Source organism: Acomys russatus, chromosome 16 (assembly GCF_903995435.1).
Source record: "Acomys russatus chromosome 16, mAcoRus1.1, whole genome shotgun sequence".
Lineage (NCBI taxonomy): Eukaryota > Metazoa > Chordata > Mammalia > Rodentia > Muridae > Acomys > Acomys russatus.
In genome coordinates this window covers 43,760,798-43,773,024 of record NC_067152.1, presented here as the reverse complement: position 1 = coordinate 43,773,024, position 12,227 = coordinate 43,760,798, and the positions used below count along the sequence as shown (strand labels likewise).

General features: G+C 54.5%; 1 protein-coding gene across 1 annotated transcript in view; it reads left to right on the top strand.

Moving 5' to 3' along the window:
• Dnah17 (dynein axonemal heavy chain 17) overlaps positions 1 to 12,227 on the top strand; it is a 108,332-nt gene that overhangs the window by 78,881 nt on the left and 17,224 nt on the right. Inside the window, exons 60-68 of the mRNA XM_051159135.1 lie at positions 2,729 to 2,936; positions 3,143 to 3,258; positions 5,163 to 5,355; positions 5,707 to 5,942; positions 7,071 to 7,193; positions 8,917 to 9,121; positions 10,137 to 10,301; positions 10,975 to 11,115; positions 11,357 to 11,527. Of these exons, the coding sequence (XP_051015092.1) occupies positions 2,729 to 2,936; positions 3,143 to 3,258; positions 5,163 to 5,355; positions 5,707 to 5,942; positions 7,071 to 7,193; positions 8,917 to 9,121; positions 10,137 to 10,301; positions 10,975 to 11,115; positions 11,357 to 11,527 (1,558 nt within the window). The remainder of the gene's footprint in view (positions 1 to 2,728; positions 2,937 to 3,142; positions 3,259 to 5,162; positions 5,356 to 5,706; positions 5,943 to 7,070; positions 7,194 to 8,916; positions 9,122 to 10,136; positions 10,302 to 10,974; positions 11,116 to 11,356; positions 11,528 to 12,227) is intronic.

Genomic DNA, 12,227 nt, shown 5'->3' with positions numbered 1-12,227 from the left:
CTGGCCACACACGCACACACGAACACAACCCCAGGGTGTACAAGCATAAGTTCTTGTCACACATACAGGCAGGTGGGCTCACCACACCTTGAGGGCTCACTGGGGTTCTGCTGTTGTGCGACCCCACTGTTCGGGCCTCTTGGGAACCCCACTAACATTCACATTGTGCAAGCACCCCAGGCTATGTGTCCTTGTCTCGTACCCTCTGGTGCCAGTTATCCCTGGCTGGAGAAGAAGGCCACACTGTGACCTCAGTATCTCCAGCCCCTGTTTACAGAGGAGACAGCTGAAGTGATAGAACTGTTTGATCAATATGGAATTACTTAAGGCGCAGGCAAAGAGTGCTGTGGGGGCTGGGGAGGGGGCTCTGTAGGTAAAGACGCTTGCCACCATGCCCCACAGCCTGAGTTCAGTCTCCAGGACTCACATGGTATGGTGGAAGGAGAGAAGTGGCTCCCACAGCTTATGCTCTGTCCCCACCGTGGGCACACACACAAAAGCATGCGCATATGCACAGATAAAACGTAATAACATTTTTAAGCTGGGCATGGTAGTGCACACCTTTAATCCCAGAGGCAGGCAGATCTGAGGCCAGCCAGGTCTATAAAGAGGGTTCCAGGACAACATGCACACGCACACACATACACACACACACACACGGATGGAGGGAGGGAGGAAGGAGAGCATGATAATGTTTTAAAATATTTTTTAAGTCTAGCAGGGCTACCGTAGGTGTGCCACTCTCAGTGTTTGGTTAGCATGGACCAGTGGGTGGGTGGGTAGGTGGGTACGCATGCAGGTGGATGGATAGGGGTGCTGGGCTGGAACCAGGGCCTGGCACATGCTAGTAGAGAAGCACTCAGCCACTAAGCTGTTTTATTGTCTTTCTTTCCAGCCCTCTTTCTAATATGTTCCCTAGTTGAAATAGCACTAAAAAATGTACTATGTCAGCTATTTTTATATTAGTAGGGAGCCATTTAAGAGGAAAGGGTTTGTTCTGGCTCACAGTTCAGAGGAGACAGTTCACTGGCAAGGAGGGCACAGGTCAGGAGCAGCTCAGTCTGTGGTGGGAGGAGCTTGAGGCTGGCCACACTATGGCAGCAGAGAGAAAATAACACCAGAAATAGAAATCACCTCCAGGCCTGGTCCCAGAGATCCACAATGCAGTGAGACCACAGTCCTTACGTTTCTACTATCTCCTAAAACAGTGTCACAAGCTGGGAACCACATTCCAAACAGATGACCCTACGGAGACCAGAGATGAGCATTGTATGTTTTTCTCAATTGCTTGCCACCTAACTTTTGAGACAGGGTCTCTCAATGCACCTGGAGCTCATGGATTCTGAAAGAGGACCTGGGCAGTGAGCTCCAGAGATCCACCTGCCTCAGCACCCCGCTCCCCCAATGTTAGCACTTCAGACACTGAGGGCCATGCTGCCATGCCTTGCGTTCACATGGCTGTCCTGGAACGCCCTCTGTAGACCAGGCTGGCTTTGAACTTGAGATCCACCTGCCTCTGCCTCCCAAGTGCTGGGGCTAAAAGTCACGCACCACCACACCCAGTCCATGGTGTCATATTGCTGCAAAATAGAATTCACTTGGCCACTCCTGAATGGCTGTATGAGTGTTGCCCTGTATCTATCTCCTCCTCCTTCTCAGACATCTTGATTTGCCAGACTCTGGCCAAGGCTACAGGAAGCCTGTTGCACAGCCTGCTCATAGGACAGGCCACAGGCTCCCGTGAGAACACTTCGTGAATGTGTCCTGTCCCACCACTCTTTTCTAGTGTTAGGACAGACAGGTGCCTGACCTCAGTCTTCTTGCCTATAAATGATTTCATTGGCAAGTTAGAACGAACAAAGGAGAAAGATGTACCCCAAATTCTGTTTGACAGGCCATTTTTTAAAAACATACATTCACTTGCGTGTGGCAGAGGGGGAGCATGTGGGTTTTCTGGCACCACAGCACAGGCATGGAGGTCAGAGGATAACTTTGGAAGTCAATTCCTTCCTCTCAGCTTGTGAAGCAGGTGTCTCTCTTGTTTCCGTTGCTCTGCACCCTCCAGGTCAGCTGACCCGTGACCCTGGAGACTCTCCTGTCTCTGCCTCCCACCTCATGATGGGAGTTCAGGGAATATAGGTGCCGGCCACCACATCTGAGTCTCACATGGGGTCTTGGAGATAGAGCCCGGTTATCTGGCTTTTGTCTACTAACCCGTGTCCCTAACCACAGTGGCCAAATGTTTGTGTCCCATTCTTCCTTTTTGTAACCATCAAAGTGCTCCGTAAAGATTAGCCATATGGGTGCTAATAGGTAAAGTCCTTCCTGCACAAACATGCAGACTGAGCTTGAAATTGAACTGAGCAAAAGACCAGGCTTGGTGGCATGTGCTTGTGATCCCCTGGGGAGGTGCGGACAGGAGGATGCTCCACCCCCAGACTCACCGAGGAGCTGGCCTAGCCACTGGAGGAGCTCGGGTTTATAAAAGCAAGATGGATGGTGGCTGAGGCACAACTCCTGAGGTTGATCTCTGACCTGTACACACACACACACAGATACACAAGAGCGTGCACAAAGATTAAAAAGAAAGAAGAAATGTTAGTATTTCCCTGGTGCTGCTGTTGTAACCATGACTAGGGTAGCCTGAGATGCAAAGCTAACTACGGGGAGCGGGAACCAGGGCTTGTGCCCCATCACAGACTGCTCAGCACCCATGGTTTCCTCCCAGGCCCTACCAAGGCAACCCCACCTTTGACCCTGAGTTCATCCGCTCCAAGTCCACAGCTGCCGCGGGCCTGTGCTCCTGGTGCATCAACATTGTGCGCTTCTATGAGGTCTACTGTGACGTGGCCCCCAAGAGGCAGGCCCTGGAGGAGGCCAACGCAGAGCTGGCTGAGGCACAGGATAAACTATCCCGCATCAAAAACAAGATTGCGGTAAGCCCTAGCCAGCCCAAGGCCCTGTGAGACACCACCCACCCCACCCCGACAGTCAGTGCATCTGTTTAAAACTCATTGGCACGGTCCTGGGTTGTTAAATGACATGAGAGAGACAGAGGGCAGCACCGTAGAGCATGCCAGGGGCCTGTGGGGGTGGAGGATGCTGGGAACATCCCCTATATAACTTGATTTTTTTTTTTCAGGAGCTGAATGCCAACCTGAGCAACCTCACCTCAGCATTTGAAAAAGCAACAGCTGAGAAAATCAAGTGCCAGCAGGAGGCCGACGCCACCAACAGGGTGATCTCACTAGCTAACAGGTAGCTGGACCCCTCGCTGTGGCCACACCTCCTGTCTCCTGTCTCCCAGACCTCAAAAGGGACATGGCTCTTAGAAGGCGACAGAATTCCCAGTCACCCAGGCCTGCCCAGAACACTGTCCAGAGTCACTGGCTCTTGGGCAGGACATGTCCCAGTGTCCTTGGAGAGTGATGTCTAGGCCTCCCGCAAGCACCAAAATCCACCTCAGTAGAATTAGTCTCCAGGCTGTAACTGTGAAGGGAGGGGCACAGAAAGCCTTGTCGGACAAACTCTGCACAACTGTACAGCTTTGCCGTCACCCTGAGCCTCACCCGGGAAGACTTTGCCACTCCTGTGGGGCCCTTGGCCCACAGTTAACAACACCCATTCGCTCAGGACTTAACTCCCTCCCTATAACGCCTAATGATGTGTGGCTTAGGCACTGTCTTCCAGATGGTGCCGTTCTGTTCTGTTTGCCTTACTACAAGCCACTCTCACGGTAACGCTCCGTGGGCCACAGCTCACTTGTAGTCTGTGCACACTCATATTTGACGTGCACTGCATGGATTTGGGTTGCAGGGCAATGCTGGTCATGCCTGTGCTTTGCACACTCAGGCAGCCCTACTGGAAGGTAAAGCAGTATGAAAGAAACTGATTTTATGCCCAGTATTGAAATCATCATCACATCCATCAAGTCCTCTTGTTGCTCTGGAAACCCAGCACATTGTTGCTGCTGTTAAGACAGTGTCTCAGGTAGCCCAGGCTAGCCTCAAACTTGTGTGTATCAGAGGATGACCTTGAACTTCTGATCCCCCTGCCTCTGCTCCTCAAATGCTACAGGCATGTGCCACCTACGTGATTTATGCAGTGCTGGGCAGTGAACTCATGGCCTTGTGTGTGCTAGGCACCTTTCTACTGATACAGCCACAGCTCTGGTGGGATTACAGGGGTGTCCCCACAACACCTGGCCCATACTGGCCTGCCACTAGCAGGTCTTTAGTCATCACACAGGGTTCACAGCCTCCATGGTGACATGCCAGCTCTGGGGTTTGAGAGGCAGAATCCATTGTCTGAGCACCTGCTTTCTTCTTTTCTCTCAACCTGGGGGCCAGCAGCCATCAATTAGGCAGTGGTCAGCACAGTTCAGAAGCTCTGGGAAGGTCTCAGCCACCTCAGCCGGTGGTACAGATACGACCCCACTGTCTGTCGGAGGGAGGTGACCTCATCAGTTAAGAAAATCAGAACAGCCTCTGAGCCATTGGGAAGCAAGGCCGCTGGGCGTGGCGCCTACACACAGTATTTCCCCAGGGGCAGCGCTTTCAGACTCTCAGGGTACCAGTTAGGACAAGGTCCTGTCTTCCAGCTGGTGGCCTAGGAAGCACCACACACAGGCTGGAGTCCCCACTCCTATGAGGCTAGCAACCACCCCCCACCCCACCCCCGGATGCTACATAGTCCCTACAGCAGCCATTTTCTCAATCAGACTCCACTGCCTGCTGGCCCAGTATGCCAGTGGAGGACAGTGGTACCAATACAGGCACAGATGGCCTGGGCAGGGTGTGGGGGCAGATGCAGCATTCCCGAGTGTCACCTCAAGGTGCTGGGTTTTTGTTTCCATGAGTTGCCTCCAAAGCTTGGCTACTGCGGAGCCACCGGGTCAAGCAAGCATTGGTGAAGTGGTATGGGCACTAGGCTGCCACGTCACCTTGCTGTCCATACACGTCCACTTGGCAGTTTGTCGCTAGGCTGCCACGTCACCTTGCTGTCCATACACGTCCACTTGGCAGTTTGTCGCTAGGCTGCCACGTCACCTTGCTGTCCATACACGTCCACTTGGCAGTTTGTCTGCTGGCTGGCAGGCCACTTAGTCGGGCACACCAGCCTGCTCTAAGGCACCCTGCCCCCTGTTCCTTGCACTCTCGCAGACTTGTGGGAGGACTGGCTTCAGAAAACGTGCGCTGGGCTGAGTCGGTGGAGAACTTCAAGAGCCAGGGGATTACCCTGTGTGGGGACGTCCTGCTCATCTCTGCCTTCGTCTCCTACGTGGGTTACTTCACCAAGAAGTACCGGAATGAGCTGATGGAAAAATTCTGGATCCCTTACATAAATAAGCTAAAGGTAAAGACGTACAGTGGTGGTTATGACTCAGGGAGACTGAGGGGCTCCTCGCAGGCCAGACACAGCCACGCCGCACCCTCGCTGGGGCTCAATCAGCCTCATTTGCTGGGACTGACGACATTTCTGGCATGCCACAAAGCTGCTTCTACATGCAGCGTGAGGGCTGCCTCCTCCGCTAGCCCGCTCTTCAAATTATGCGGCCAGTACCAACTTGAGGGCATGGAAGCAAAGTGAGCAGTGTCGGTAAAAAAGTGATCTCACTCAGAAAAGTGTTTCCTGCAGAGCAAGGGCACACGTGCACACACACACAGAAAGGAAGAACGAACAGCTCCCTCTCTCCCTCCCTCTCAGGTCCCGATCCCCATCACAGAGGGCCTGGATCCCTTGACTCTGCTGACGGACGATGCAGACGTGGCCTCCTGGAACAACCAGGGTCTGCCCAGCGACCGTATGTCCACTGAGAACGCCACCATCTTATGCAACACAGAGCGCTGGCCGCTGATCGTGGACGCCCAGCTTCAAGGCATCAAGTGGATCAAAAACAAATATGGCAGCGAACTGAAGGCCATCCGCCTGGGGCAGAAGAGGTGCGGCTGGTGCCGGGCAGGGAGGGGGCAGGACCGCCCAGGGCCTGTGTGTGCACCGGGTCCTGTGTGTGCACCAGGTCCTGTGTGTGCACCAGGTCCTGTGTGTGCATGGGTCCTCTGTGTGCACCAGGTCCTGTGTGTGCACGGGTCCTGTGTGTGCACCAGGTCCTGTGTGTGCACCAGGTCCTGTGTGTGCATCAGGTCCTGTGTGTGCATGGGTCCTCTGTGTGCACCAGGTCCTGTGTGTGCACCAGGTCCTGTATGTGCACCAGGTCCTGTGTGTGCATGGGTCCTCTGTGTGCACCAGGTCCTGTGTGTGCACGGGTCCTGTGTGTGCACCAGGTCCTGTGTGTGCACCAGGTCCTGTGTGTGCATCAGGTCCTGTGTGTGCATGGGTCCTCTGTGTGCACCAGGTCCTGTGTGTGCACCAGGTCCTGTGTGTGCACCAGGTCCTGTGTGTGCACCGGGTCCTGTGTGTGCACCAGGTCCTGTGTGTGCACTGGTACTGTGTGTGCATGGGTCCTGTGTGTGCACCAGGTCATGTGCATGCACGGGTCATGCTCTGGCACACATCTTGAGCCCTGAGCTGACAAGTGGATCTGCAAACCTGAATGCTGGCCCAGCAGCAGAGAGTCAATAAGATCAGCCCCTTTTCTCCCATCTCCACTGCACAGGGGATCAGACCTAGGCTCTTTGTGCCCTCTGAGGCGCTGTTGTCTCAGAAGGAGGCTCTAGGCTGGGCTTCTGTCCCCTCCTGTGTGGTTCACATTCCACCCCTACAAGAGAAACAAGAGCCATGAGCACCAGGGTGACAGTGGCTGCCAGGCAGCTCCCTGGCACCCTAGGACAGGCCCACACAGAGCAAGGAGAATGTTTGGCTCTGCAGCCTGGAGGCCCCTCCCACTTTTACCTCCCACTGCCACCCCCAGGCTCTCACCCAAAGGTCCCAACCCCCAACCTGTAAGTCCACAGATGTTGAGGAAGGAGGAATTGGTCTTGACTCTCTAGTGACCTCCTTAGACACCTCCTTCCTGGGGGGCGGGGCGGGGAGGAAGCAGGGCTACCTCTTGGGACAGGCGTTGCTTCCTATGGCCCCCAAGCTATGCCCTGTCTCTGTTCTGTCCCCAGCTATCTGGACATCATTGAGCAGGCCATCTCAGAGGGTGACATCTTACTCATTGAAAACATTGGCGAGACCGTAGACCCTGTGCTAGACCCATTGCTGGGCAGGAACACAATAAAAAAGGGGAAGTAAGCTGTCACACCCATCCCCCACCCAGCCACGGGGGGGGGGGGGGGTGGCGGAGGCGGGGAGCGAATTGGGGCGCAGTGATGGGGGTGGAGCACAGGGAAGGGCCCCATTCACTAAATGCTGAGAAGTCTGAAGGGACCTAGTACATTGGGAAGGCCGAGGCCAGCTCGGGGAGGAGAGGCCAGCTGCTGTGTGAGGTCCTCAGTAGGGCCTCTTCCTCTTTTCATACACACTTAAGAAAATCTGAAAAATAGTTACAGTCCTTTAAAAAAAAAAACAACAACTCATATTTCCCCTTTTACCCCATCTTGTCCCACAGCCACTCCTCTGGACAGTCTTTTCTTCCCAACATGTTGCCCCTCTACTCCATCTACCTAGCTACCTACCTACCTACCTATGGGTGGATGTTTTGCCTGCGTGCATGTCTGTGTACCATGTGTGTGCCCTAGTGCCTGTAAAGGCCAGAAGAGGGTGTCAGGTCCCCGGGAACTGAAGCCACCATGTGGGTGCTGGGAACTGAACCGGGATCCTCTGGAGGAGCAGCAAGTGCTCTTAACTGCTGAGCCATCTCTCCCGCCCCACTTTACGTCCTTTGTCATAATGGCTCGCTGAGTTTAATGAGGGTTGCTTGCACAAGCACGGGTGTGGGACTATTAGCCGGAGCCCGGGCAACTGACCAGTGACCACACTATTGAAGAAAGTGACCATCCTTTCCCAAGTAGCCGTTAGCTGCTGACACTCCTCAGGAATAATTTTCAAAATATTTTTGCATGCATGTATTTTCTTGACATGTGCATGCCACAGGATATGTGGGTCAAAGGCCAACTTACAGGCATCGGCTGTCTCCTCCCACCATGTGAATCCCAGGGATTGAATTCAGGGTGCCAACCTTTGCAGCAAGCCCCCTTCCCCACTGAGCCTTCTTGTTGGCCCCCTATTTTTATTCTAAGGAACATTACCATAGTAAAGTGAGCATTTCAATGGCAGTCAGCACATTTACCCTGCTGTGTGTGTAACTCTCACCTTCGGCTCGTTACGTGTTTTAACCATCCCACAAAGAAGCCCCACACCGACTTAAGCATCTTTCTGTCCCTGTGGCTTTGCCCACTCTGGATATTAATCATGAAGTATGCATCGTTTTTTGTTTGTTGGTTTTGTTTTGTTTTTGCTGACTCTTTCCACTGCCGAGGATCATCCACAGTCCAGCATCTGTCAACGTTACATTCCTTTCGAGGCTGAGTAACCTTCCGTTAACTAGGCCTGCCACATTCAGATGTTTTTAATAATACAAAGCCAGCAAATCAACTTTTAGAGCTGATATGAGCCACCTGTCGGTGCTGGGGAGTGCGCAGAAGCCCAGGACAGGGGTGATAGCATCACCTTCATATCACATACAATGATGAGGGCCTGACATAAGTGCTGATACCCGGGTGGGGGTGGGGGCGGAGGGGGGGGGTAAGAAGTGAGCTCAACTAGGAGAGAAGAGGGGCGGATCTGGCAGTGCCTCCACCCCGGCCCTCTGCTAAGCATCGGCTGCAGGCAGCTGCATGAACAGCCCTGGGCAGACAAAGTAGCCACCAGAGAAAAGGACGCTTGCCTCCCCCTCCCCCACAGCGCTCTTCATCAGCCAAGGAGTGTCAGGGAGACGCTGGTGGGCCACCAAGCCGGGGTGCACGGGCCCTTTGGCTAAGCTTTGCCTTGCCTCTGTCCCTTACCCGCCAGGTTCATTAAAATTGGTGACAAGGAGGTGGAATACCACCCCAGTTTCCGCCTGATACTCCACACAAAGTACTTCAACCCCCACTACAAACCCGAGATGCAGGCGCAGTGCACGCTAATCAACTTCCTGGTCACCAGGGACGGGCTCGAGGACCAGCTCCTGGCCGCCGTGGTGGCCAAAGAGCGCCCGGATCTTGAACAGCTCAAGGTAACTGCCTCTGACAGACATCAGAAATGGGCCAAGTGGGGGGGACATATGGGCCTCACATGGCTACAGTGGGCCCCACGTGTCCCCAAGCTCCTGAGACCTCAGCCAACGCCACCAGTCCTTCCTCCTGCCCCAAACTCAGTTCTAAGCCAGCAGCCACCACACTTACACCAGGGTCCCCAGAACAGCTTCACTCCAGGCTGGGTGGGGTTCCTTGGCAGAGCATTTGTTCATCCTTCACATCATAAAGAAAACGTAGGGGTCTCGGCTGGGGACTTAGCTCACACAGTGACATGTTTAAACAGCATAAGCTCAGCCGAGCATGGTGGCACACACCTTTATTCCCAGCACTTAGGAGGCAGAGGCAGGTGGATTGCTGTGAGTTCGAGGCCAGCCTACAGGTCTACAAAGCGAGTCCAGGACTGCCAAGGCTAACATGGAGAGACCCTGTCTCAAAAAACAAAACGAAACAGCATAAGCTTGAAGCCCCAAGTTTGACACACATACCCCCTCCCAGAACCCAGAAAAGGCTGTCATGTGCTTATAATCCGAGGGCCAGTGAAGTGGGGACAGAAGGTCCTCTGGGACTCACTGGCTAGGCAGAACAGCCCAATGGGTGAGGGTGAGCCCCAGATCTCAGTAAGAGAACCCTGTCTTCAAAAACAACATGAACCGAGTCTGATTCTCTGGCCTTCAAACATGCCCTGTGCACATGCATGACTGCAGCATGAACCCACACACGCACCCACAAAGAAGGGTATACATGGCCAACTGCGTGCCAGCCACTTCCGCGGCTCTGCCTCAGCCACACACGTAGCTGTCAGTCTCCACAGCAAGAGGCCTTGACAGCCTGGACTGGAGGCTGGCACTTCCAGGGGCGCCCTCCACCTCCGTCCTAGGTGTCATCTCTCCTGCTGGGGGGCAGGGACTCCGCTCTGCTCCACCTGGCAGCAGAGGTGAGACCAGGCACCGGCTGATGTTGCCCGGCTCCCCGGGCGCCCTGCTGCTCCTGTAGGCAAACCTCACCAAATCTCAGAATGAGTTCAAGATTGTGCTGAAGGAGCTGGAAGATTCTCTACTGGCCCGGCTGTCGGCTGCGTCGGGGAACTTTCTGGGGGACACCGCCTTGGTGGAAAACCTGGAGACCACCAAGCACACAGCCAATGAGATTGAGGAGAAGGTAGGCCTGTCCCTGTAGGCCTCCCAGCACACAGAAGGCTCAGCAGCCCGCTGTACAAGTACACCTGGGAGCCTGTGACAGTTTGCTGTGACTTTTAACAAAGTCCTAATGAGGATTAGGTAGGCCAGGCTGGGGGACAGTTTTGAGACAGGGTTTCTCTGTGTAGCCTTGGCTGTCCTGGACTCACTTCGCAGAACTCACTTTGCAGACCGGGCTCAGTTTTTTGTTTTTTGTTTTTTTAAAGATTCATTTATTTATTATGTATACAATGTTTCACCTGCAATGTACACCTGTGCACCAGAAGAGGGCACCAGATCTCAGTATAGATGGTCGTGAGCCTCCATGTGGGTGCTGGGAATTGAACTCAGGACCTTTGGAAGAGCAGCCAGTGCTCTTAACTTCTCAGCCATCCCAGATGCAGGAAGACCCAGCCACTGTGGGTGGCACCATTCCCTAGGCAGGGGAGAGTCCCAAAGAGAGTATGTGAGGTGAAAGCTAGAGGGGCACTGGCAATAAAGTAGCGAGAGCTCGCCTCTCGCTGCTCCTGGTTCTGGATGTGAGGTTCCTTCTAGGGCACTCTGGAGGGATGAAAGGCTGGGGCCGACTCGGGCCCTTTTACAAGTGGCTTGTCTTCCTGCTAGTCCCCTCCAAGGCCCCTTTTGTCTGTCCCGAGGTCAAAGAGGCAAAAATTACAGAATCCAAGATCAACGAGGCACGAGAGAACTACCGCCCGGCTGCGGAACGGGCTTCCCTGCTCTACTTCATCCTGAACGACCTCAACAAGATCAACCCCATCTACCAGTTCTCGCTCAAGGTCAGCGCGGGCCCGGGAGCAAGGCCAGCCACCTGGGCTGACGGGATGGCCCAGGTCAGGGGGCACACGGGAGACTCGGGAACTGGAGAAGCCTGCCACCGTGGCGCTGGGGGGGCCCTCCACCCTACCTTTCCCTGCTGCCTCAGGCAGTATTAACCAGAAGCTGCCAGTGGCCCTACCCGCAGCTGCGGAGCTCCGCGCCCCCACCCTCACCCTCACGTTCACACTGGCCGCTCCCCAGGCCTTCAACGTGGTGTTTGAGAAGGCCATCCAGAAAACAGCGCCTGCAGATGAAGTGAAGCAGCGCGTGATGAACCTGACAGATGAGATCACCTATTCTGTGTACATGTACACGGCCCGCGGGCTCTTTGAGAGGGACAAGCTCATCTTCTTGGCTCAAGTCACCTTCCAGGTAACGCACTGCCTTTGTACTCAGGCCGCGCTGGGGATCCCCAGGCTGGCTCTCCAGACCCCTATCCAGGTCTGAGGAATACACAGCAACTCAGCATCGCTATGTAGCCTGGGAGGACACAGGCTACATGTGTGCCTGAGGTTCTGCCAAATTACTGAAAGGTTTGTGTGCTGTTCAGTTGGCTGAGCAGCCTGCATCTGCAAGGCATTTGGCAAGAGCGCAGAGACTGGGTGCTCAGGAGGCCGAGGCAGGAGCAACACTGAGCCAAGGGAGTCAACATCAGCTTTTAGGAAGGGAGGGAGGGAGGGAGTAACGGAGGGAGGGAGGAAGGAAGGAAGGGAAGGAGGAAGGGAGGGAGAGAGGGAGGAAGGAAGGAAGGAAGTGAAGGAGAAAGGGAGGAAGGAAGGAAGTGAAGGAGGAAGGGAGGGAGAGAGGGAGGAAGGAAGGAAGTGAAGGAGAAAGGGAGGGAGAGAGGGAGGAAGGAAGGGAGGGAAGGAGGAAGGAAGGAAGGGAGGGAAGGAGGAAGGAAGGAAGGGACATGTAGGCAGAGGGACAATGGCCTCTGTCCCTCTTGAAAGCACTACTCACATCGTTATGTGTCCCGATTCTGGAGCCTGGGAAGACAGAGGTCTAGATGTGGTATCTGGTGACAGCCTTCTTCCTGGCTTGAGAAAACAGGGCAGGGTGGATTGCCCTCATA